This window comes from Falco punctatus (genome assembly GCF_963210335.1).
Source record: "Falco punctatus genome assembly, chromosome: 5".
Classification (NCBI taxonomy): Eukaryota; Metazoa; Chordata; class Aves; order Falconiformes; family Falconidae; genus Falco; species Falco punctatus.
Genome location: NC_137584.1, coordinates 48,237,045 through 48,257,107, shown reverse-complemented (window position 1 = coordinate 48,257,107; position 20,063 = coordinate 48,237,045). Strand labels below are relative to the sequence as shown.

The window sequence follows — 20,063 nt, the reverse complement described above, 5'->3', positions numbered from 1 at the left end:
ATATTTCTGCAGCCTTGTATCACATACGGCTAAAATTGGATGATAGACCCTACAGATGCAGGAGAGACAGAATAAACAACATGTGCCATGTTTCCATCGGTAATGGATCTAAAGACTGCAAAACTTGCTGCCTGCATTATTACTTAAATCAGGTGGGGTCCTGCTAGGGGCCCTGGGGTTTGTTAATTGTCCTTGTTGAAGAGACTCTTGGCAGTCTTTTCAAGTTTACATTTCCTATTAAGAATTCTACAGCTGTCAATAGTAAGCATTTACAGAATCACACAATAAACTTTCTTTGTTAGTGTCTGCTTTTTGAAAGTAAGTACTTACCAATAGTGTGGTCATTTTTAACTGCTATTGTGCTTTTTTGTGTATTGAAGATAAATACATAGCAATGGTTTTGTTCCTGCTGTGGCTGAAACTGGAAATCAGTTTGGTTAATACTGTGAATTCTGCTTGCTTGCTCACAGATGTTATCTGAAGCAGCTCCAGGAAAAGTGCACATTGTTCATGGAGATATCCTGACATATAAGATGGAGAAGGCTTTTCCAAAGCATTTAACAAAGAACTGGGAAGACGGTTAGTATTTTGATTTGGTTTATTTCATTTTTCAGTCTTCTGAATTAGTTTTAAGTGTGATGATATAGTTGGAGTTTACTCAGTGCAGGTGTTACTTTCTTCCAGTACATTCTGAAGGTAAGGAAAGAGACAAGCAAACTTCCTTCCTTGTTAGAAGAAAATAATCATATTCCTCTTCTAAGACAAAGTGGTGGAATTTGTGTGACAGTCACCTTAGTCAACAGTGAGGAGCTTTGCAGTTTTTAACTGTAGAGTATCTTGAATGTACAATAATGATTCTTGGAAGCTGTAGAAGCAAATCAAATGGTATACTTTCTTCCCAACTGCTTCCTTCTCCTGAAGAAGCCAGAAGCCACCACTGCTGTTGGCCCATTGAAGAAATTCCTGTAACTTCCTTTGAAACGTAGGAAATTTGTCTTCAAAATCTCAGTTTTGTCAATTGCTTTGGTTTCAGCTGGATTATCTTTGGCAAAAGTAGAATATAATCAGAGATACGTTTTGGGGTGTTGGGGTGGTTCTGCCGCTCCCTCTCCCCCCCAGTCTGAGGTTCTCATAGGACTCAATTTCACCTCCCTTTTAAAATAAATTATTAGATAAATCAGAGGTGACTTCCCAGTCCCCTTTTCTAAATTTCTTACTTTAAGGTGGAGTCACTGTCTGCAGTGCCTGAAGAACATAGTAAACTACTTTCTGACTTAGGACATTAAGGACTATGCCACGTTATGTTCACCTTGATAAATTCCATGCCATATTTGCCTCATTGCAAAAGGTAAATGCTTCACAAAACAAAACTATAAGCACTGAAGGTGTAGTGCAGTTTTTAAAAATTTACCTTTCTTGAACATATATACAAGCAATTATTGTCTTTAGAGCTAACTAATTAGAGGTAAGATGTACTTTTTCTGTGTTACTGTAATATGAAAATCTGAAAGGCTGCTGGGTTTTAGAAAGATACTTGGCTATCTCTGATACATGTGTAATATCACAAATACGCTAGAAATATCACAGCTTTAAAAGCACATAATAAGTAAAGTGTGCCAGAAAACCAGCTTGAGTTTGATATTATCATCTCTTATTCCTGTTACTAAATGCTGTAGTATCTAAGGAACAACACACTTGCTTTTGTTTTGTTCACTTCTCTTACACTCTGCTTAGACACGAGGATCCCTGCTAATTAAATGCCTGCTTTGTGTTGTACAACACAGATGTACTGATAGGATCGATAATAGAATACATATCACTGCTTATGGCTAAGTCTAGTATTTGGTCAAAGACCTTTTGATTTCAGAGGACTCTGTACAGAAGGAGAGCTCCATTCAGTTTGAGCTAGGTGATTGTTTTGGGGATTATGAAGACTCAGGGAGTGGCCGTGGGAGGAATGTGTGGGGCAGAAGGATGAGTGTGGCTATTTACCTTCCATCTAATAGTTATAATTTTAAAATCATGGAAACACTGTTGTGGTTTTGCTGTTGTTACAGTTCTGCTATTCTGGAGTACTACTGATCAGCTGAAAATCAGCTGAAAGCTACTGATTTATTCAAATGTAAATGAGAACCAAACCTAACCACTTTTTTCCAAGTAATTACTGAGAGTAGTAGCAGTCTTGTCAGTGTAAGACAAGTATAAATGGAAAGGCATAATTTTGGCATGGCATGATAAAAATTGTTTTCATATTTTTAGTCTAGATTGATATGCACCCACCTTTCTTTCTTACATGTTCTTTCATGGCAAAATCTTACCCAAAACTTTGACGGTTGTTTTTCTTCCACCAAATGCTAACAGAGCCACCAGATATACATATCATTGGGAATCTGCCCTTCAGTGTTTCAACTCCTCTAATCATCAAATGGCTTGAAAATGTTTCTAAAAAGGATGGACCTTTTATTTATGGCAGGACACAGATGACGTTGACTTTTCAGAAGGAAGTTGCAGAGGTAAGACATTACGTGTTTTCCCAAAATTCTACAGAATCTGAATTGAATGAAAATTTGTTTATATGCAACCTTTTGTTTAAAAGTACAAACCTTATCTTAGGTTTAAAAAGAGAGGAGTTAGTTCGATTTTTAGTTTGTGTGGCTGTGAATTACAAATTTTAATACTGAATTAATCATCTGCTCTGATCCTTTTATAACACATACATATATATGTATTTTTTTTATTTCTTAGGGAGGGATATATTTTCTTGAGGTACTTCATCTTTTCTGGTCTGATTTCTTCAACATGAATAGATTCCACAGCACTCTTCCATTTTTATATACCCTTCTTTTCTCACAGTCATTCATGCACCATTTCATCAGTCTATTTTTCCTTACCTTCTCAAGAAAAACTCGGTTATTGCCTTTTCCCCCTTAATTACAAATCTTTTTAAAAAGAGACACCTTCCTTTAAATAAGGAAAAATGGAAGGTTGGCATTGGTTCCAGTTGTGATGGAACACTCAAAACACAGGGAGTGTTTGTTAGAACCGTGGAAACTGACTGACTTTTTTGAATAAGATTTGATATTAAAATTGTTAATTGATTGCTGTCAGTCTTGTGTGTGTAAAAGGGCATCGTTTGAGTTCTGTCACAGCAAGTCCAAGAGCAAACTGAGATTTTACTTTGTCTCAATAGTTTGATTCTCAAAGGCCAAACTCATCTACTACATTAATTCTAGATCACTTGATACTAGGTTGACTTGTCCGTCCCAGCAACGATGTTAGGAAATGGTACTTCACTGAGAGGGTTGTCAGTCACTGGAACAGGCTCCCTAGGGAAGTGGTCATGGCACCAAGCCTGTCAGAGTTCAAGGAGTATCCGGACAACGCTCTTAGACATGTAGGTAGTCTTGTGAGAAGCAGGGAGTTGGACTCAGTGATCCTCATGGGTCCCTTCCAACTTGAGATACTCTTATGACTTATTCCACAATGCTTTCGGACTTACCGTTTTTTTTCCCTTGCCATTGCAAGAGGTGTATCATACCACAAAGGCTGGAAAGCTCTTGGCTTTGTATTTATGAAAGTGATATGTCTTCTTACCAGCACCTCCCTTGCTTTTAGGAAAAAAAAAAAAAAAGGAATTTCACATCATTCTGAAAACTGAATTTCCATCTAATTACTCCAGTGTTTATAAATACCTTGTTTTCTGTGTGCAGTGTAAATGTGTGTATTGTTTTAATTTTAAACTTTCAAAGTAAAAATTCTAATAAGAATTTTTTTGTGATTTTTTTAATATGTAAATTAGTAGTAATTTTATATGTAAGTGGCATGCCAGCTGTCATTTTGGGGGTCATAGAAAACCATATTGTGCTGTCATTACTAGCCCTGCAATCAAGATTCAAGACAAGTACTGAAGTATTTCCAGTAGGTGGCTCTAGAGAAGAACATCAGGGACAAACATCTGGTATGAAATCAGCTAGATTTCTTCAGTTCTGAGCTTATGTGGTTTCAGGCATTAAAAAATCCAGATCTGTTTTCCAGAAGGGGCTTCATGTCATTGAGATTAGACCTTGTTTCAAAATATGGTTGGTGATGTAAGATGCAAAGTGGTGATCGGTAAGAGGCAAAGTTTTGTGACAGCAGTGAAAAAATTGGCCTAGCACTGAGTGAGAGCATAAGTGCACTCAGTACTTTATATAGCTGTAACCAGCTGCTTATGCCATTGGCGACATGCAGATTATAGTGCTTCTGCACCCAGTGTAGCTCAATGAGATGCAAAATACCATGCACTCCTAAGTTCCTTGTACTTACAATGCTGAGAAGTTAGAAACACCAGGAAATTGAATATGTTGGTCAGGTCATGCAGTAAATCAGTATTAATTGTTGTTGAGTTCGTATTCTGGGATCTCTTGAGTTGTGTTCTTACTTCTATTTAAACACAGATCTTACACTGAAGACAGAATTGTTCATAGTTTCTGGTTTGCATTTCCATAATTAATTTGACATAATGAAAAACTTGTTTGAGAAAGACTATTTTGTTTAGGATTAGAAGAAACAATGATAGTAAAAATCTGTGTCTTTTCTTTTGTTTTTTTCTGGCCTTCTGGAGTTGCTTAAGTTAAACACCGTAAACAGGATGTAGAGGAAACAGAGAACAGTGTAATGCTGATAATAAAGAAGTTGCTTCTTGAAAGGAAAATGTGTTAGTATGCAAAAGTTTGATGTCCTCAATGGATGTTTCTAAGCTAAGAACCTAAATAGCAAAGAAAGTCTCAGAGTATATGCTGTAAGCTCAGCAGAAAAGTAAGATGCTGTCCTGGAATGAAGCCATATGCTTTATAATGAATTAGGATAACTTGATGTTAACAGTAAGAAAATAAAGCAACATGCTGTGTTATTTTCGGTAAAGTTCAGTTTTGCTAGTATAACAGGTAGAAAATAACCTTTGCCTTTCTTGGTGGTAGTTTCCTGGTTTTCTGTTTCCTTGTAGCACAGATGTGTTGGCATGAGTTATGTCAGTATAGACCTATCACTACAGACCACTCAGTTCTGATATGATTTGATTAAATTGATTAAAACTGTTGATGAGAACCGGCAGTTTTGTTACATACTGAATTCTGAGGTCTATTAAGGAGGATAAGGCCAGATACTCATAGCAGTAAAAATGGCACTTTTAAGTGTTGATCAGATAAATTTGTCTTTCTGTAGTTTAAATTTGTAAAATTGTCTTACTTTGTAGATTTTTTTTTTACCTTGCCCGAAATTCTTCAGTGCTTCACGTTAAATCTGCCACCTGGGCCAGGTACTTCCTGGCCCAATTCCATGAAAATGAGTCATATTTGAGTTTAAATAGCAGATCTTTGTCGGCCTCTTAATTTTGAGTAAAACTGCGCAGAGGAGCAGTTTGCCAGAACCACTCTGCCAACATGATCTGCAGGCTGGGACGTGGGTTGCTGAACTGTTACATATCTAGAAGACAGGCATATTAGAAGAGCAGAATACTTAACCATTTTGTATCAAACACTGCTATTTAGGACACTTGGCAAAAGGTGATAGTAAAGTGGGAACTAATTCGGATTTTTGAGCAGCAAACAGAAGAAAAATTACCATTATGTTTTCATAACTGATATAGGTGAAATATAAATACTTATGATGTAAAAAAAAGTTGTTTTGCAGAAAGTGGCTTGTATACTAAAATGTGTACAGCTCATCCTGGAGGTCATCTCTAAGCATGTGGAGGAAAAGGAGATTGAAGGTTATCAGGAGTAGCCAACATGGTTTCACCAAGGGGAAATCATGCCTGACCAACCTAACAGCCTTCTATGATGGAATGACTGGCTGGGTAGATGAGGGGAAGGCAGTGGGTGTTGTCTACCTTGACCTCCGCAAGGCTCCTGACAGTCTCCCATAACATCTTCACACACAAGCTCAGGCAGTGTGGGCTGGATGAGTGGACAGCGAGGTGGGTTGAGAACTGGCTGAACGGCAGAGCTCAGAGGGCTGTGACCAGCAGCACAGTCAGGCTGGAGGCCTGTGGCCAGCGGTGTGCCCCAGGGGTCAGTAACAGGTCCAGTCCTGTCCGACTTATCCACCAGTGCCCTGGATGAAGGGACTGAGGGTACTCTCAGCAAGTTTGCCGGTGAGACAAGAACTGGGAGGAGCGGCTGATACACCAGAGGCTGCGCTGCCATCCAGTGAGACCTGGGCAGGCTGGAGAGTTGGGTGGAGAGGGACCTAATGAACTTCAACAGCAGCAGGTGTAAAGTCTGGCACCTGGGGAGGAACAGCCCCTGCACCAGCACAGGCTGGGGCTGACCTGCTGGAAGGCAGCTCTGTGGAGAAGGACCTGGGAGTCCTGGTGGACACAGCAAGCTGACCATGAGCCAGCAGCGTGCCCTGGTGGCCAAGAAGGCCGCTGGTATCCTGGGGTGCATTAGGAGGAGCATGGCCAGCAGGTCGAGGGAGGTTGTCCTCCCCCTCTACTCACCTTCCCCTGGTGAGGCCACATCTGGAGCGCTGTGTCCAGGTCTGGGCTCCCCAGTGGAAGAGAGACAGGGAACTACTGAAGAAGGTCCAGCAGAGGGCTGTGAAGATGATGAGGGGACTGGAGCAGCTCCCTTATGAAGAAAGTCTGGGAGAGCTGGGCCTGTTTAGCCTGCAGAAGACTGAGCAGGGACCTTATCAATGCCTACAAATTCCTTCAGGTTTGAGTGTCAAGAGGATGGGGCCGGGCTCTGTTCAGTGGTGCCCAGTGACAGGACAAGGCGCAACAGGCACAAACTGCAACACAGGAATTTCCATCTGAATGTGAAGAAAAACTTCCTTACTTTGAGGGTGACAGAGCACAGGAACAGGCTGCCCAGAGAGGCTGTGGGGTCTCCTTCTGTGAGGACACTCAAAACCTGCCTGCTGTAGGTGAACCTGCTTTAGCAGGTTGGCATACGTGATCTCCAGAGGTGCCTTCCAACCCTGACCATTCTGTGATTCGGTGTTTAATATTCCTTTATATGGTAAGCTTTGCCAGCCTAATTCTTCATGTAGGTTAATTCCTGTGACAGGTTTTGCAGATTCATTGATAATGGGATTTTAACGCACGTTTGTGAAAAGCACAATTATATGGTATAGCTTACTGAGGAACAAGGCAAATAGTTTTGTTCCTGAGCTTGACATTGAGAGTGGTTGATAGTGAGCAACATTAGAAGAGATGTCAAGTACCACTTTGATTGTATTCCACGTTAGGCTTCAGAATCTTTGTTTTGCTTCATGCCTTGCTAAAATTTTGATAGAGGCTGCAAAATTGTTACCTTGTTAGCTGAACTCCAGCATGATCTGCTTAGTGCACTTTCAGATGCTATCCATATTTTAAAAGTGCAAACAAAGACAATTTTGAGAAATGAGGGGAAAAAAACCTACAAAAATAGATCAGGTTAGTTACATAAATAAGGGAATAAACTTGATATCATGGCCTGTTGCAATAAGACAAGGGGGAATGTTTTTAAATAAAAGAGGTTTAGACTAGATAGAAGGAAGAACTTTTTTACAATGAAGTTGGTGAAAGACTGGAACAGGCTACCCAGAGATGTTTACAGTCCCTGGAAAGGTTCAAGGACAGGTTGGATGGGGCTCTGAGGAACCTGATCTAGTTCAAGATACCCCTGCTCAATGCAGGGGGTTGGACTAGATGACTTTTAAAGGTCCCTTCCAACACAAACCATTCTGTGATTCTGTTCTATGAGTATATCCTCACCATTTTTGTGTTCCTTGAGCAGTGCCATATACAGGTGTGTTCCTGCTGATGTAATTGAAGTGGTATAATATGCTACCGCCCAGAGGTAGATGTTAAGTTTTCCTTTCTGTAGCTGAGAAGCAGGAACTGACTGCCTGAGACTTGTTTGATGGTGTTTGTGGGAGGACTGGCTTGTTTGAATTGACATGGGAGGGACCACAAACATTGTCACTAGGTCTGTTTCATTTCCACTGCAGAGGTTGAGTGCATATCTGATTGCATTGTTAGACTTCACAGCCTGTTTTATTTTCAGAGAATATAATGATGGGAGATAATTTTTAATTTTTTAATACGTTTCCTCTGAAACAATAATGAAGGTAGTTTTAAATGCTGATGTAGGCAGAAAGAATCACTGAGCTTTCTGAAAAGTTGTTGTAAAGTATTTTATTTGCTCTATGCTGATACTTAAACTGCCTTTCAGGAGAGAAGTTTAAAAAAAAATCAGAACTTCAGCAGTAGGCTTTTCATCTGAAGCTACACAATGTACAGGTGTTACCAGATATGTAAATTGGTTTTCACCTTTTATTTTTTATTAATGTAGGGATAAATAAGAACAGGAATGTTCAAAATTCTATTTCTGCATAATTAGTGTCTTTTACTATTTGAAACTTGTTTTCGTGGGTGCTTTTTATGTTTAAATCTTGTTTAGGTTAGCAAAACACACAGAACGTTTCTTTCAGGTAATGGAAGTGTAGAAAACCTCTGTCCAGGCTACTTTTTTGATGATCTTTTTAAGAAATTTCTTAGGGAAACCAGAGACCTACTAAATGGAACTTTAAGTATTCAATGCTCTTAGGTATTTTCAATCTATGTAAAGTAGATCCAGCTTCCTTAAATATATTGTAAGTGTAGACCAGTTAATAATGAAGAAGCTTTGCTTTCTGTCTGCTTTTGAGTATATGGAGCTTTGGTTCGTCTTGAAGGAGAAAAAGTAATATTTGATGTAGAGAACAGTGGAAGGAAAGAATGTGAGAATACTTGTCAGCTGGAGTTATGTTTGTTTTGAATCCTGCAGATTCAAAATATTTAACTATTCAGAATAGTTTTAGTTTTCTCTTGTGCCCATACAAAATTCTTTTGTCATTCATTAAGTTCTGTAGAAGTTCATGGAATTCCTTTTGGTGTGCACTTGATTGCAGGACTGAGGTTGTAAGTTAGCATGGTATCTTAGTTAAATGCTGCTGCACTGGAGATTCTGGATGAACTGGGATAAACTTAGATATGAGTTCTTAACAATTATTTTTTTAAAATTTGTCTTTGCCTTCGATTATATTGAAAATCAAGCTTTAGTATAACTGACCACTTATCAATTCAGTTTCACCAATTTGCATGTTTCGATTCTTCAACAGAGGCTGACAGCTAATCCAGGAAGTAAGCAGCGTAGCAGGCTGTCCATCATGTCTCAGCATCTCTGCACCGTTGAGAACTGTTTCGTAATTCCAGGTCAAGCCTTTGTTCCAAAGCCAGAGGTGAGTTTTGATGTATTTCTTTGGGTTTTTTGTCAGTCAAGCAATATATCTCATTTTGAGTAAGGAGTACAGTTGGGTGCTCTAGTTCAACATGTCCACATTACAAAGTGGAGTGGTGTGATATTCCTGTAAAAAAAGCATACATCAAGAAGGTGCTTTTCTTTTTGGTTCCTCAGAACCTGGCCTATCTGCAGAATCAGTGTGCTACTTTAGGTGTTTCTGGAGAGGGAGATTAGGATATAACAACAGAATAGTCTGCTAGTATTGTAGTGTCGTTGGAAAGGCTGCTGTTTTAGAGTTTGCATTTATAAACAGTTTGGGAATTGTGCCTAGAAAATTTGATGGGTCTTTTGAAAGACCCTGATAAAGAAAAGCTTTTCATTTGTCATCTTTGTCAAAGATCTCTAATTTTACCATGTCTATAATCTTTATGTTTCACTCTATTAATCTTTAGCATATTTAAGTCCCTCCTGTTCACAATAGCACCTTGTCACCTATGTCCCACTTAGAAGAGTAACAATCTTTTCTTCCACTTCTCTGTTCTTGAGTGAGTAGAGGAGAAGAGTCTCTTTCCTGTCCTCTTACCTACTGCCACTGGTTCTATTAATAGCCATTATGATTACAGGAACCAAGAATTAATAAATTGAATTGCATTTTGGACAAGAATGTATATTTTTTTTCTTATTTTTCTTCATAGAAGTGTGTGTCTGACAATTAAATGGGGTCTGTTTCCCCCAAACGCACATGGAATGTACTGTTCCGTTTCAGAAATGAACTTGCAGCTTACGAAAATTCCTCATAAACTGGTTGGTTGATCTCATCAATGTATCTTGTTTCCCTGTCTCTTGGTCTTTTTCATCTTAAGGCTTACCTCTTGAGAACCTTTAGAAGGTTGTTCTCTTTTATCACAGTGAATTTTAAGGCCTGTATCTGGGCATATTCTGATGATGATTTAAAATTTTGTTAGTATTTTTTGAGCAAGTAGCTGTTAAGGTATGTTAAATTATTAGTTGTGACAGCAGTCTGTTGTGAAGAAAAATGATCATGCTTAAGACATCTTATTTTTTGCTTTGCGTTTTTGGGTTAGGGTGGGGTTTTTTTCTGCTGTCTTCTGCTGAAGGAAAAATAATGTCAGGATGTCATCTCACTGTTAATTATGTGAAATAGGGTTGAGTAAAGGCAGAATTCCAATTCTGTGATGGTTGTTTCTCATGGTGGATACAATTTGAGGGCATAGTAGAGCTAGTATAGTCAAGTGTCTTGTGCTGACTGTGCCTCAGAATTGGGAAGCTATGACTGATATTCCCATTTTCCTGTACTGAAAAGGCCACAGTTGACTGAGAGAGGTAACACATACAATTGTGACTGATGTCTTGGTATTAGGAAATCCTACAGTCAGTTGGTAGTCTGATGAATAAAAAAGGCAGTACCACTAAAGGCGAGTGTATTTTTATTTAATACATTGAGTTAAAAGAAGTATTGCTTATATTGCAAAAGCAGAAAGTACAAATTTTTCAGACAGATGTGACACCTGTTTTCACTATATTTTGTTTCCTTCAAATGCCTATTGTAGATTGATATTGTCTTGTCCCTGTTCTTTTAGCCGTGGACTGATGTGGTTTTAAATGTTACCATTTCTGACAGAATCTTTGTTTTCTTGGAAGGCTGTTGCAGCGTATTGTGAATGAACTGGCTCAGTGGTTGATTTTTGTTTTACAGATGTAACAAAGAAGTTCAGGTACTTCTGTATAAAGTTTCAGGAAGAAAAATTAGCTGCTTTTGTAACCGATGAATACTTCATTTTGCTTATAGTACGCAATTATTACCTCTTTCTTATGTCTGCCTGTGAAAATGCATTTGTTTCTTATTTTACAAATGTTAGTTTTAATTCTCATACATAGCAATGATCACAGGTTAGCGTCGTGTCAAACCTCTGACTGAAGGTGGAGATGCATGTTCTTGGGAATGAGGAGTTAACCTCATTTTTTCAATGAACGAATATTATTTCAACAATGCTATGAACGTTGAGACGTAAAAGACTCTTGGTTGATGGAATGGAATGGTGCTGCACAGCATTGTGTCTTAAGCAAAGAGAATCTGGCTTCTTGGTCATAGCTAAGTCTCTGCAATACTGAGTAACTGCTGATACTAGTATTAGGAATAGTACAAGACAAGCTCCTTGATGAATACATAGAAAACTCAAAATGTCTATGTAACAGTTCTAATACAAGCAAGACATAATTCTATTCTATGTATATTGGAATAGAGACTCTTTACATATTAGATGCATAAAACATTCCATTTCTTAAATGCTGTAACAGAAGATTCTGCTTTTTCCAATGAAGTATACATATAATGTTAAGGCACCTTCATACTGTTTTAGTGAATTTTGATCTGATGAAATGAAAGTTGAATATAAGTAGCAGTTGGTTTTGTTGAAAGACTTGTCCAGCACATACCTAAATTTAAAGGTCTGTATCACACCTCTTTTCATTCTTTTATCTATGCTAGCAAATTAAAATCGGTTTGATTCTTGTTTAGGGAAGCATTGAGATAAAACATACTCTGCCAGTGACCAATACAAAAGAAAATCTGTGTGTTGACAGAAAAGGTTAAAGGGACCAAGGGTATTAATTAAAATAAAGGAGTTAAGAAAATAAATAAAGAAGCTTACTGTGCCACCACTGTATGTTACATTTTACAGTAATAGAATACATGGGAGTGGGCCTGAAAGAGACCCTAAAATGCTGATTCAGAGGCCTTACAAAGTTATTTTAGAAGGCCGGAAACTTAGACGGCCCTCAATTGTAGCTGTAGTATTTGAGCTGTTTAAAGCTACTTTGAGCAAGTGTAAGCCAGAATGCTTCCAGATTTTTCTTAAGCATAGATCATGTAGTTTGTATCCTGTATGTTACAGTTTGCAGGTGTTTTCATAGTCATTGTTACGTTTCTGTTGTCGTGTTGCTTCTCAAACCTAACATTCATTGTGTAGTGATAGATTGGGAGCAATTCGTTAATGCTGAGTAGACATTTCTTTAACAATAATAAATGAAACCCACAGCAGCTGGCAGTTTGGGGTGGGAGAGCCATTTTTGGCAAGATCTGAATGGTACTGCTGATTGTTCAGCCTGATACGCAGAACATACAATGCAGCTAAGGTTTGGGCTGTGGGGTTTTGTTGTGTTTTTTTGTTTTGGCTTGGGTTTTGTGTGTCTTTGTATATATTACCTTTTTTAAAGAAATCTGGTTACCGATGCAGTTTAGAACTGAAAACGAAAGGCAGATGTGTCTGCTATTTAAAAACCATTGTATTGGTCGTCTTGGACAAAGAGTGGTTGTTTTTTTTTTCCCTTGCATCATAATTAAAATAAAGATAAAATTGTAAAATATGCTGTAAAATACTATATGTTATTGATAGCCTGCTATACTAAATAGAAGGCAGTTAGGTTTTAAGCATCTTTGCTGTAACAAGCCATCAGTATAGTAATTGTCCTATCAGTTACGGTTTTTATATATATATATTGTAGATAATATTTTTTTTATTATTCAATATTACTTGGAAAGTCAAAAGGAATGGTTTGAAAAATCAGCAAAAATATATTCTTTTAGCAGGCTTAAGCTTTGTTTTCTACTTCATTCTTTTTGAGGATGCCACTACAAATGAAATACCTTGCTTAAACATAAACTGCAACCCAGGTGAAAGAAAAGTGTGATGTTACACATTCTTTGAAATAATCAAACTACATCTAGCACAAAAAAAAAAAAAGCCTCAATAGATAGAAATATCTGCATTTACACATAGTCCTTCAGGTTGTAACCTGCGTTGCTCTCCTGCTCTGTGGTTGGGAAATGGTGCTGCTTTGGAGGGTAAATCCATGCTCCTTGCTGCTTTTTAAAACAGGAAGTGCAGAAGATCACACCTGCGATCAGCAGAAACCCTGCTGAAATGAATCCTGTATAAACTGCTCCTCCTGGTTCATGTTTACTGCTCTCTGGAATGGTTTGGTCCAGAAAATTTGAAATAATTTCTCTCAGGTACCAGGATGTTGGTACTAATCCAAAGATTCCTGCAAGAATGAAGCAGACTCCTCCAGCAAAACAAGCGTGACTTTTGCTGTCAGTGTCCCCTCCCAACTTCGTGCATTTCATTCCAACTGTAGTGATGCAGATCCCAAAGGCTGATAGGATACAAGACAGTACCATGGTGGTCCGAGCAGCCTGGATGTAGACAGGGAGAGAGAGAACGGAGTATTTCAGGCTACAGCTAAACATCCCGGTGCTGTACCACGTGCAGTCCATCCAAAGTCCTTGCATCTGTGTTATTGCTGTTATGATATTTGAACCAACATCTGCATTTACTTTCCAGTTTGGTAGCAATGTGGCTGTGATATCTCCAAAAACAGCAAACAAAGCCAGAACAAAAGCAAAGAACTGCAGACTTGCTGATGCCATGATGATTATCTGCTGTCACGTTTTGTCTGCCCTTTCTCTCTTGTAAATGAATGTAACTGGTTGGTAGCTTTGTAGCCAAGGCTGTAGCCCTCTGTGTAATAGGGAGAAGGGGGGGGGGGGGAAGTGGGAGGGGGAAAGAAAAAGAAATCAGCAAACAAAAAAGCTTCATTTAAAGTCAGAGCTATCTGAGTGAATATCTGAACATGACCCTGCAGCAGATGAGAGCAGCTGTACGTAAGGTACTCAAACATAAATGATAGCAAGTGGACAGCATTTCAGAATTGCTTGTAAGAAGGAGCTGCGGTCCTTTCATAGGTGATTGCAAGCCATCAAGCAAAAGTTTTGCTGGAGTTGGTTTTGGTAATAGTATACAGATTTCAGGCTTACTAGACAAGTATGCATTGTAAACAGAACATGAGAAACTTGTAGATTAGAAGTCATTGTGGCAAAACACGATAGTAGAAAATATGTTGTACTCCTCAAGTAAAGGTCTTTAAGTGTGTTGATGGCTGTAGTCAGCTCCTGTTGACTATTTTATAACAACAAACATTGACAGTAATATCTTTTGTTTAAAGTATGGTTAAAGGTGACCCTTTATTTTAGTTATTTAAATATAATCTGTTCTTTTGTTTAATAACTTAAAGAATTTCATGGCTTTGAAGGAGAATGAGATTTTTTTTGCAGTATTTTCACAATTAAGTCATGTGACTAAATATTTTATTTTCAGTGATTCTCAGTCCTTGACTTAGAGCAGCAGTATTAAGCAAGTCATAAGTCAATATGATCTGCTTTTGTGTATGAAGTAAGATACTGGTTTTAACACTGATACAAAATGACTCAGTTGTGTAAGTGCATTTTGTTTTTAATCAGTCACTTACCTGTCTGAAGTACTTTGCAAATTTGCCATGAAGTGGCAGTTCTAAATATTCATTAAAAAACTCCCTGCTATTCTTGCATAAATAGTCAAATTTAATTTGACAGATGAGAACATTTTAGACAATGTAACTGTGCACCTGGGAAGACTGAACTGTTGTTGTTACATCAGCTGGACTGTTGGGATAGCAGATGAAGAACAATGGTTTGAAACCTCTGTGACTAGCATTAGAAGTGGTGTCCTGCCTTTTGACCGGGGCTGTCTAATTGGCAAGTTTTTGTCTTTTATCAGAGTGATAAAGGGTGGTCCTCTGGATTATGCTTTCTAAGACATTCTGTCTCAATATGAGCAATAATATTAAAATTGGTCTTTAGCATTAGAACTTTTTTGAAAAGCCATATAACGGTATAAGGTTGAAATACATAGAACGTGAAATATCTATAGCATTTTATTCTTATTTCAATTCATTATACATAGGACAACAAGGTTTTGATCAATATGTATTCTATCAGTCTTTAGTGGCATTACATACAATCCTCTGATTTTATATAATGTGCTTAGTTCAGATAATTGTTCAAGGGATGCAGTAATTCTGTCTAGCATATATAGATATATAAAAAATGGTTATAGTTAAGGTGAGAATATTAATAGCTACTCATTTTTAAAATCTTACTTCAAAGACCTGCCTATTTCCAAATCCCTTCAGTTTGTTCAGACTGTGAAGAGCTGCTTTGGCAAATACATATCATTTGCTGTATCAGGCCCATGGAAAGATGGCTTAACTTCCTTTTACAGAAGGAGCTGACATGTCTGGATAGCTCAAAACTCATTCAAAAGCATATTCTGGAACAGCTGATTAGCATCTTGAGTTAGCCCTTTTCATTGCTTCCTTTTTAAAATTTCAGCATATGCAAACATACACACAAACCACTGCAAATAGCAGTCATTCATTACATTTAATGGGAAGAACCAAATGAAAGGCATGATACATTCGAGTATAAGCACCGCAAGTGTAATAAAAAATACAGTTATGTTTCATTCCTGTTTGTGTAGCACTTACTGCTGGATGTGAGGTCTGAGATGTTTTCTTCACTGTAGATGTCCTGGAAAAATGCAGTTTGTCTTGAATGGAGCTATCCCTTCTCATATAAAACTGCATTTGCATGTAGTAACAAAATTTCTTGGAATGTTGTTTTTTTCCTCTTCTCTACAGCAAGTGCATTGCTGCTGTTTGTTCGCTGTCTTAGTTTCATCTACCCGAGAATAAAGGAGTACTTTGTTTAATGAGTTTTGTTTGACAAACACTCAGTAAGGGAAAGCAAAGAGATTATGTAGAAAAACACATGGAGGCCTTTAGTCCTAAATACATAATGATATCCAGGTTCTATGATGAAAACTGTGAACAGTGATTAAAAGGAATAAAATCTTGAGAATCCAGGAACTGTAAACTTAAGGGGAGGGGGGCAGAGTAGGAATCATTTAAGTTGAACTGAGAGGCAGAGCCAGAGGGTTTCGTTGTTTGTTGGTTGTCGGGGGCAGGGGTTCATCACAGATAATCTTACCAAGAGTTTAAAATTCCTAGGGAAGAGCTGTGCAATTCATTTTATTTTGTAATCGGAAGAGCAGGCCATTTTTATTAAACTACAGGTTTTGCTTATCTCTTCTGGGTAGCCTTAGCCTTCTGTAGGTCATCCTATAACTACCTTTGTGTGAGTCTGTGTGAAAGACTGAAGGAATAAAGTTACTAATAATGCTTATATGGTAACTGGAGCACATTGGAGAAGTGGCCTTGACAAGTTGGTGTGTGAAATCAAGAAAACAGGAGAAAAGCCTTGCTGATTGTAGCGATGTACCCATAGGTTCTGTACCTGACACTTGGTTTCCTGTGATCCTGCTTGTGACCCTAATGTGAAGGGAGTTATTACAAAGCTGTTCTTATACAGGAATTAGATTATTTCTATTAGTGCAGTGGCACAGTTATTTACTGCTGGAAGTGAACCAAAATGAAACCCTCGCATTGGAACAAGTTTGCTATGAGATACACATATCTGGTGTTAGACCTAACATTTGTCTGTAGCGGACAGATAAAATGCTGGTACTGAACACTTCGTTGATGACAGTGCTGGATTAAAGCTATCTTAGCAGGTTCTTCAGCAGTCTGTTTTAATGCAGTTGTAGGATGTTATACTTAGGTTTCAGTTCCCTATGAGTAGATTGCCACTTGGAAAAGGGTATGTGAATTTGCTTTTAATACAGCCCTGTTGCAAGATACATGTATTGCCCATCATGAGACCTTTATTGTCAACAGTTAGTAAAAATTGTCTCATTTAAGGTTACTCTGATTTTGAGTATTGATTTCATCAGTGAGGCAACTTCTCTGAATTGTACTGTCATACGTTCCGGCTATAAACCGTCATTGTACAGATACACTAAAACAGCAAGGGATTAGTAATTGCTGTACTATTGACAGCTCAGGATATATCAGTGGAATAACTTTAATATTCATTATTTTGTAAGAATTGAGTATTGTTTTGTAAGTATTGCTAAGATAATTGACGGGGTAAAAAAAAGTGTTACTAATAAAATTATCAGCAAATTAACGTGTATATTTTAAGTGTGCTTGTGTACTGTATTGGCTTTCATAATTCTACTATTTTATGCATATTAAAAAGGTTAGGGAAAAATAGCATGTATAATTTTAAGGGAGTGGCCAATTACAAGTGCAAAGCTTTCCCCTGTATCTGTTGCTATAGTAACCAGGCAGCTTTTCTGGGGTCCAAAGAAAACAGCATCTATAATGGAACTAACGCTGAGAAGTGCTGTGTTTTGTTTCAGAGGCAGAAATTACGGCCCACTGGCCTTGAGATTGTAAATTGAGCTGGTTTTCTCTTGAAGTATACACTGCATATAGATTGTGTTCTTGCTTTCTTTTCCTTCAGAAATTTTTGTTAAAGATGCAGCTCCAACTCCCAGAGAGCCCTCATATCTCACTTACGAGCAGTTCCGCAAAATTGAGGTGTCTAGGAGATCCCAAATGGTCTCTGATTGTTTTCTTATCCCTAATTTTGTGGGGGAAATACCTTGTTTTATTTCCTGACAAAAATGTGGTTAAACATATACATGTGTAAATAAGCCCTTAGTATTTCTGTATAAGGAGCTGGTTGGTCATGTGAAGTATGTATTTGCCCTGATCAAAAATACAAGCTTTTCTGAGACTGAGTGTGAACACAGGTTTTTGCTGCATTCCTGTGATCTTCCTGACAACAGGTAGCAGCAACCTGTGGCAAAGGTAGGAGTTACCAACACTTGAGAAATTCAGAAACTGCTTTGGAAAATGCACTTATGTGCATTTCGCTGCAGATTCCATATGTCAAGTATTCTTTGTCACCTCATTTTTAAATAAGTTGTATCATAATGTTTTAGTAGCTTAAGTATTTTTTCTGTCTTATTCTTAACTCTAGCTTTGAGAAAAGGTGGAAACAGGAAAAATGATCTCTTAACATACAGTTGAGATCAGCAGTGCTAATACTGGAAGCTTCTGTGGTTGTTTTTTTTTATCAGCACCATTACTGGGTATTTTCTTTCCTTTCTCTAGGCAGTATTTTTGTTCAGCTTCATAAGTTGAAAAACTTACATTGTTTGAATTTCATCGTTTCTGTTGAAAGCAAATACAGTACCTCTGCTGTTGAGGCAGTTGTACTGGATAAATGTGCTTGAGAGCTGAGCTGTTCCCACTGAAAGTACAATATAGATGGATGTCACCTTTGTGCCCTAAGAATATGACCACATCAGAGGTTATGATTTAATTGATGTAAAAAAACAAACAAACAAAAAAAAAAAAAAAACCCAAAAAAACAAACTTAGAGCAGTTTTGGTTAAAGCAGTAGAAAAAACTCTCTTTTTTTCAAGTTCTTTCTTGCTAGGGATTTTCTCACACAATTGGTGCACTGTGCTTAGAACAGAAGCTGTTCTTTGCCCTGAGTGTATCTTTTATTTCAATCAGAACTAGCACATCTTCAGTTTAATGTCACGTAGAATCTGTTCAATGAATGTCAATATTGATTTTCAGACCTTTTTAAAAGATAGATGACTGCCCATCATATTAGCAGACTTCTTAAATAAAAGACCGAATGTTTTAAGAAGTCTGGTGCTTAAAATTTTGTAGTTGTTCAGTACCAGTACTTGTACAAATTGTACAAATTTTCAGTGTGCTTCTCCAGAAAAATTTTTCATTGCTATTGTTAATATCTAGTTTGGAAGGTGAACTGTTTTATTTGATGTTGTGCAGAACTGGATTTTTAGCCCAGCCTCTATTTTTCTAATACAGAAGTCTGAATTCTTTGCATTTCTGTGTAATATAGTATCTCTATAATTGCATGACATATTTTATGCTTTTATATGTATATATGTGTACATTGAAGGGAGGATGTTATTTCATTTTGTTTTCAGACACAGGGAAAGTGACCATTCTGTGAGCCAAGCTGATTTTAGAAATATAAAAGAATAAAACAAGCTTGAAAAAAATCTTTGTAGAATCATTTGAATATAATTTGAATGAACTGTGATACACAGTGTAAATAGAGGTGTGTGGTCACTTAAACTGACTATGAACTTATTTCTACCTACCATTCCTTTAAATAGACTGGAATTCTAAAATCTTAATATGCTGAAAAGTAATTCCTTGGCTTACATTTTAGAAAAGCCCTAGAGCAACAGAAAACATATAGGGAATGGGTTTGATTTCTAATTATAATACCAATTTTCTCCAGCTGCCCTTCAGCTTGTATATTGAATATTGCCTAATTTGTGTATCATGTCAGAATTGTCTTGTGGAAGGATTTGAAGAAAGAAGTGCTAATTACTTTACAGATTACATGGAAGTTGTTCTAGATGAAGGAGGTGCCATAGGGAAAAAAGTACTAAGTAGTAATGGCATGTGAACTAATTGGAAATATGTAGATAACTAAGACTAAAATTCTGTAGGGCCTTGAAATTTAAGGCGCAAATCTTTATATTCAAATAGTATGACATAAGTCACTGCACAGCTATGTTACCTGTCACGATAGTGTCTTGCTATGTTCTGTCTGTTTCCTGATGTCTAGCCAGTTAACTTAGAAATAACGTGTCTCAGAGGAATGTATCTACTCAAATCTATCTATCCTTTTTGTATAGGTGGATGTGGCTGTGGTGCATTTCACTCCATTGGTGCAACCAAAGATAGAGCAGCCGTTCGAGCTAGTAGAAAAAGTGGTTCGAAGCGTTTTTCAGTTTAGAAGAAAATACTGCTTCCGCGGAATCGAGTAAGGATCTTTTAACGAAAAATTCTCAGATAATGTTTTTGTAAATGTGTCAGCTACTACGTCAGTTGAGAAACACTTGCAGCATTTGATTTTATTCCTCCCATTTTAAATTTGTCATCATAGTTCATCAGACCTTTCCATTTCAGGATGGTTTCTGGAGACAGAAGTATGAGATGAATCTCCTTCTG

At 37.6% G+C, this 20,063-nt stretch overlaps 2 protein-coding genes across 9 annotated transcripts in view; one reads left to right on the top strand and one right to left on the bottom strand.

Moving 5' to 3' along the window:
* TFB1M (transcription factor B1, mitochondrial) overlaps positions 1 to 20,063 on the top strand; it is a 29,730-nt gene that overhangs the window by 6,195 nt on the left and 3,472 nt on the right. For all 8 annotated transcript variants that reach the window (XM_080389800.1, XM_080389804.1, XM_080389801.1 and 5 more), the window contains exons 4-7: positions 471 to 579; positions 2,362 to 2,513; positions 9,130 to 9,249; positions 19,748 to 19,875. In XM_080389800.1, the coding sequence (XP_080245926.1) occupies positions 471 to 579; positions 2,362 to 2,513; positions 9,130 to 9,249; positions 19,748 to 19,875 (509 nt within the window). The remainder of the gene's footprint in view (positions 1 to 470; positions 580 to 2,361; positions 2,514 to 9,129; positions 9,250 to 19,747; positions 19,876 to 20,063) is intronic.
* Positions 9,256 to 19,739, bottom strand: CLDN20 (claudin 20). Its single transcript, XM_080389807.1, has one exon. It carries the CDS (start codon positions 13,699 to 13,701, stop codon positions 13,042 to 13,044), a length of 660 nt encoding a protein of 219 aa, XP_080245933.1. The 5' UTR covers positions 13,702 to 19,739; the 3' UTR covers positions 9,256 to 13,041.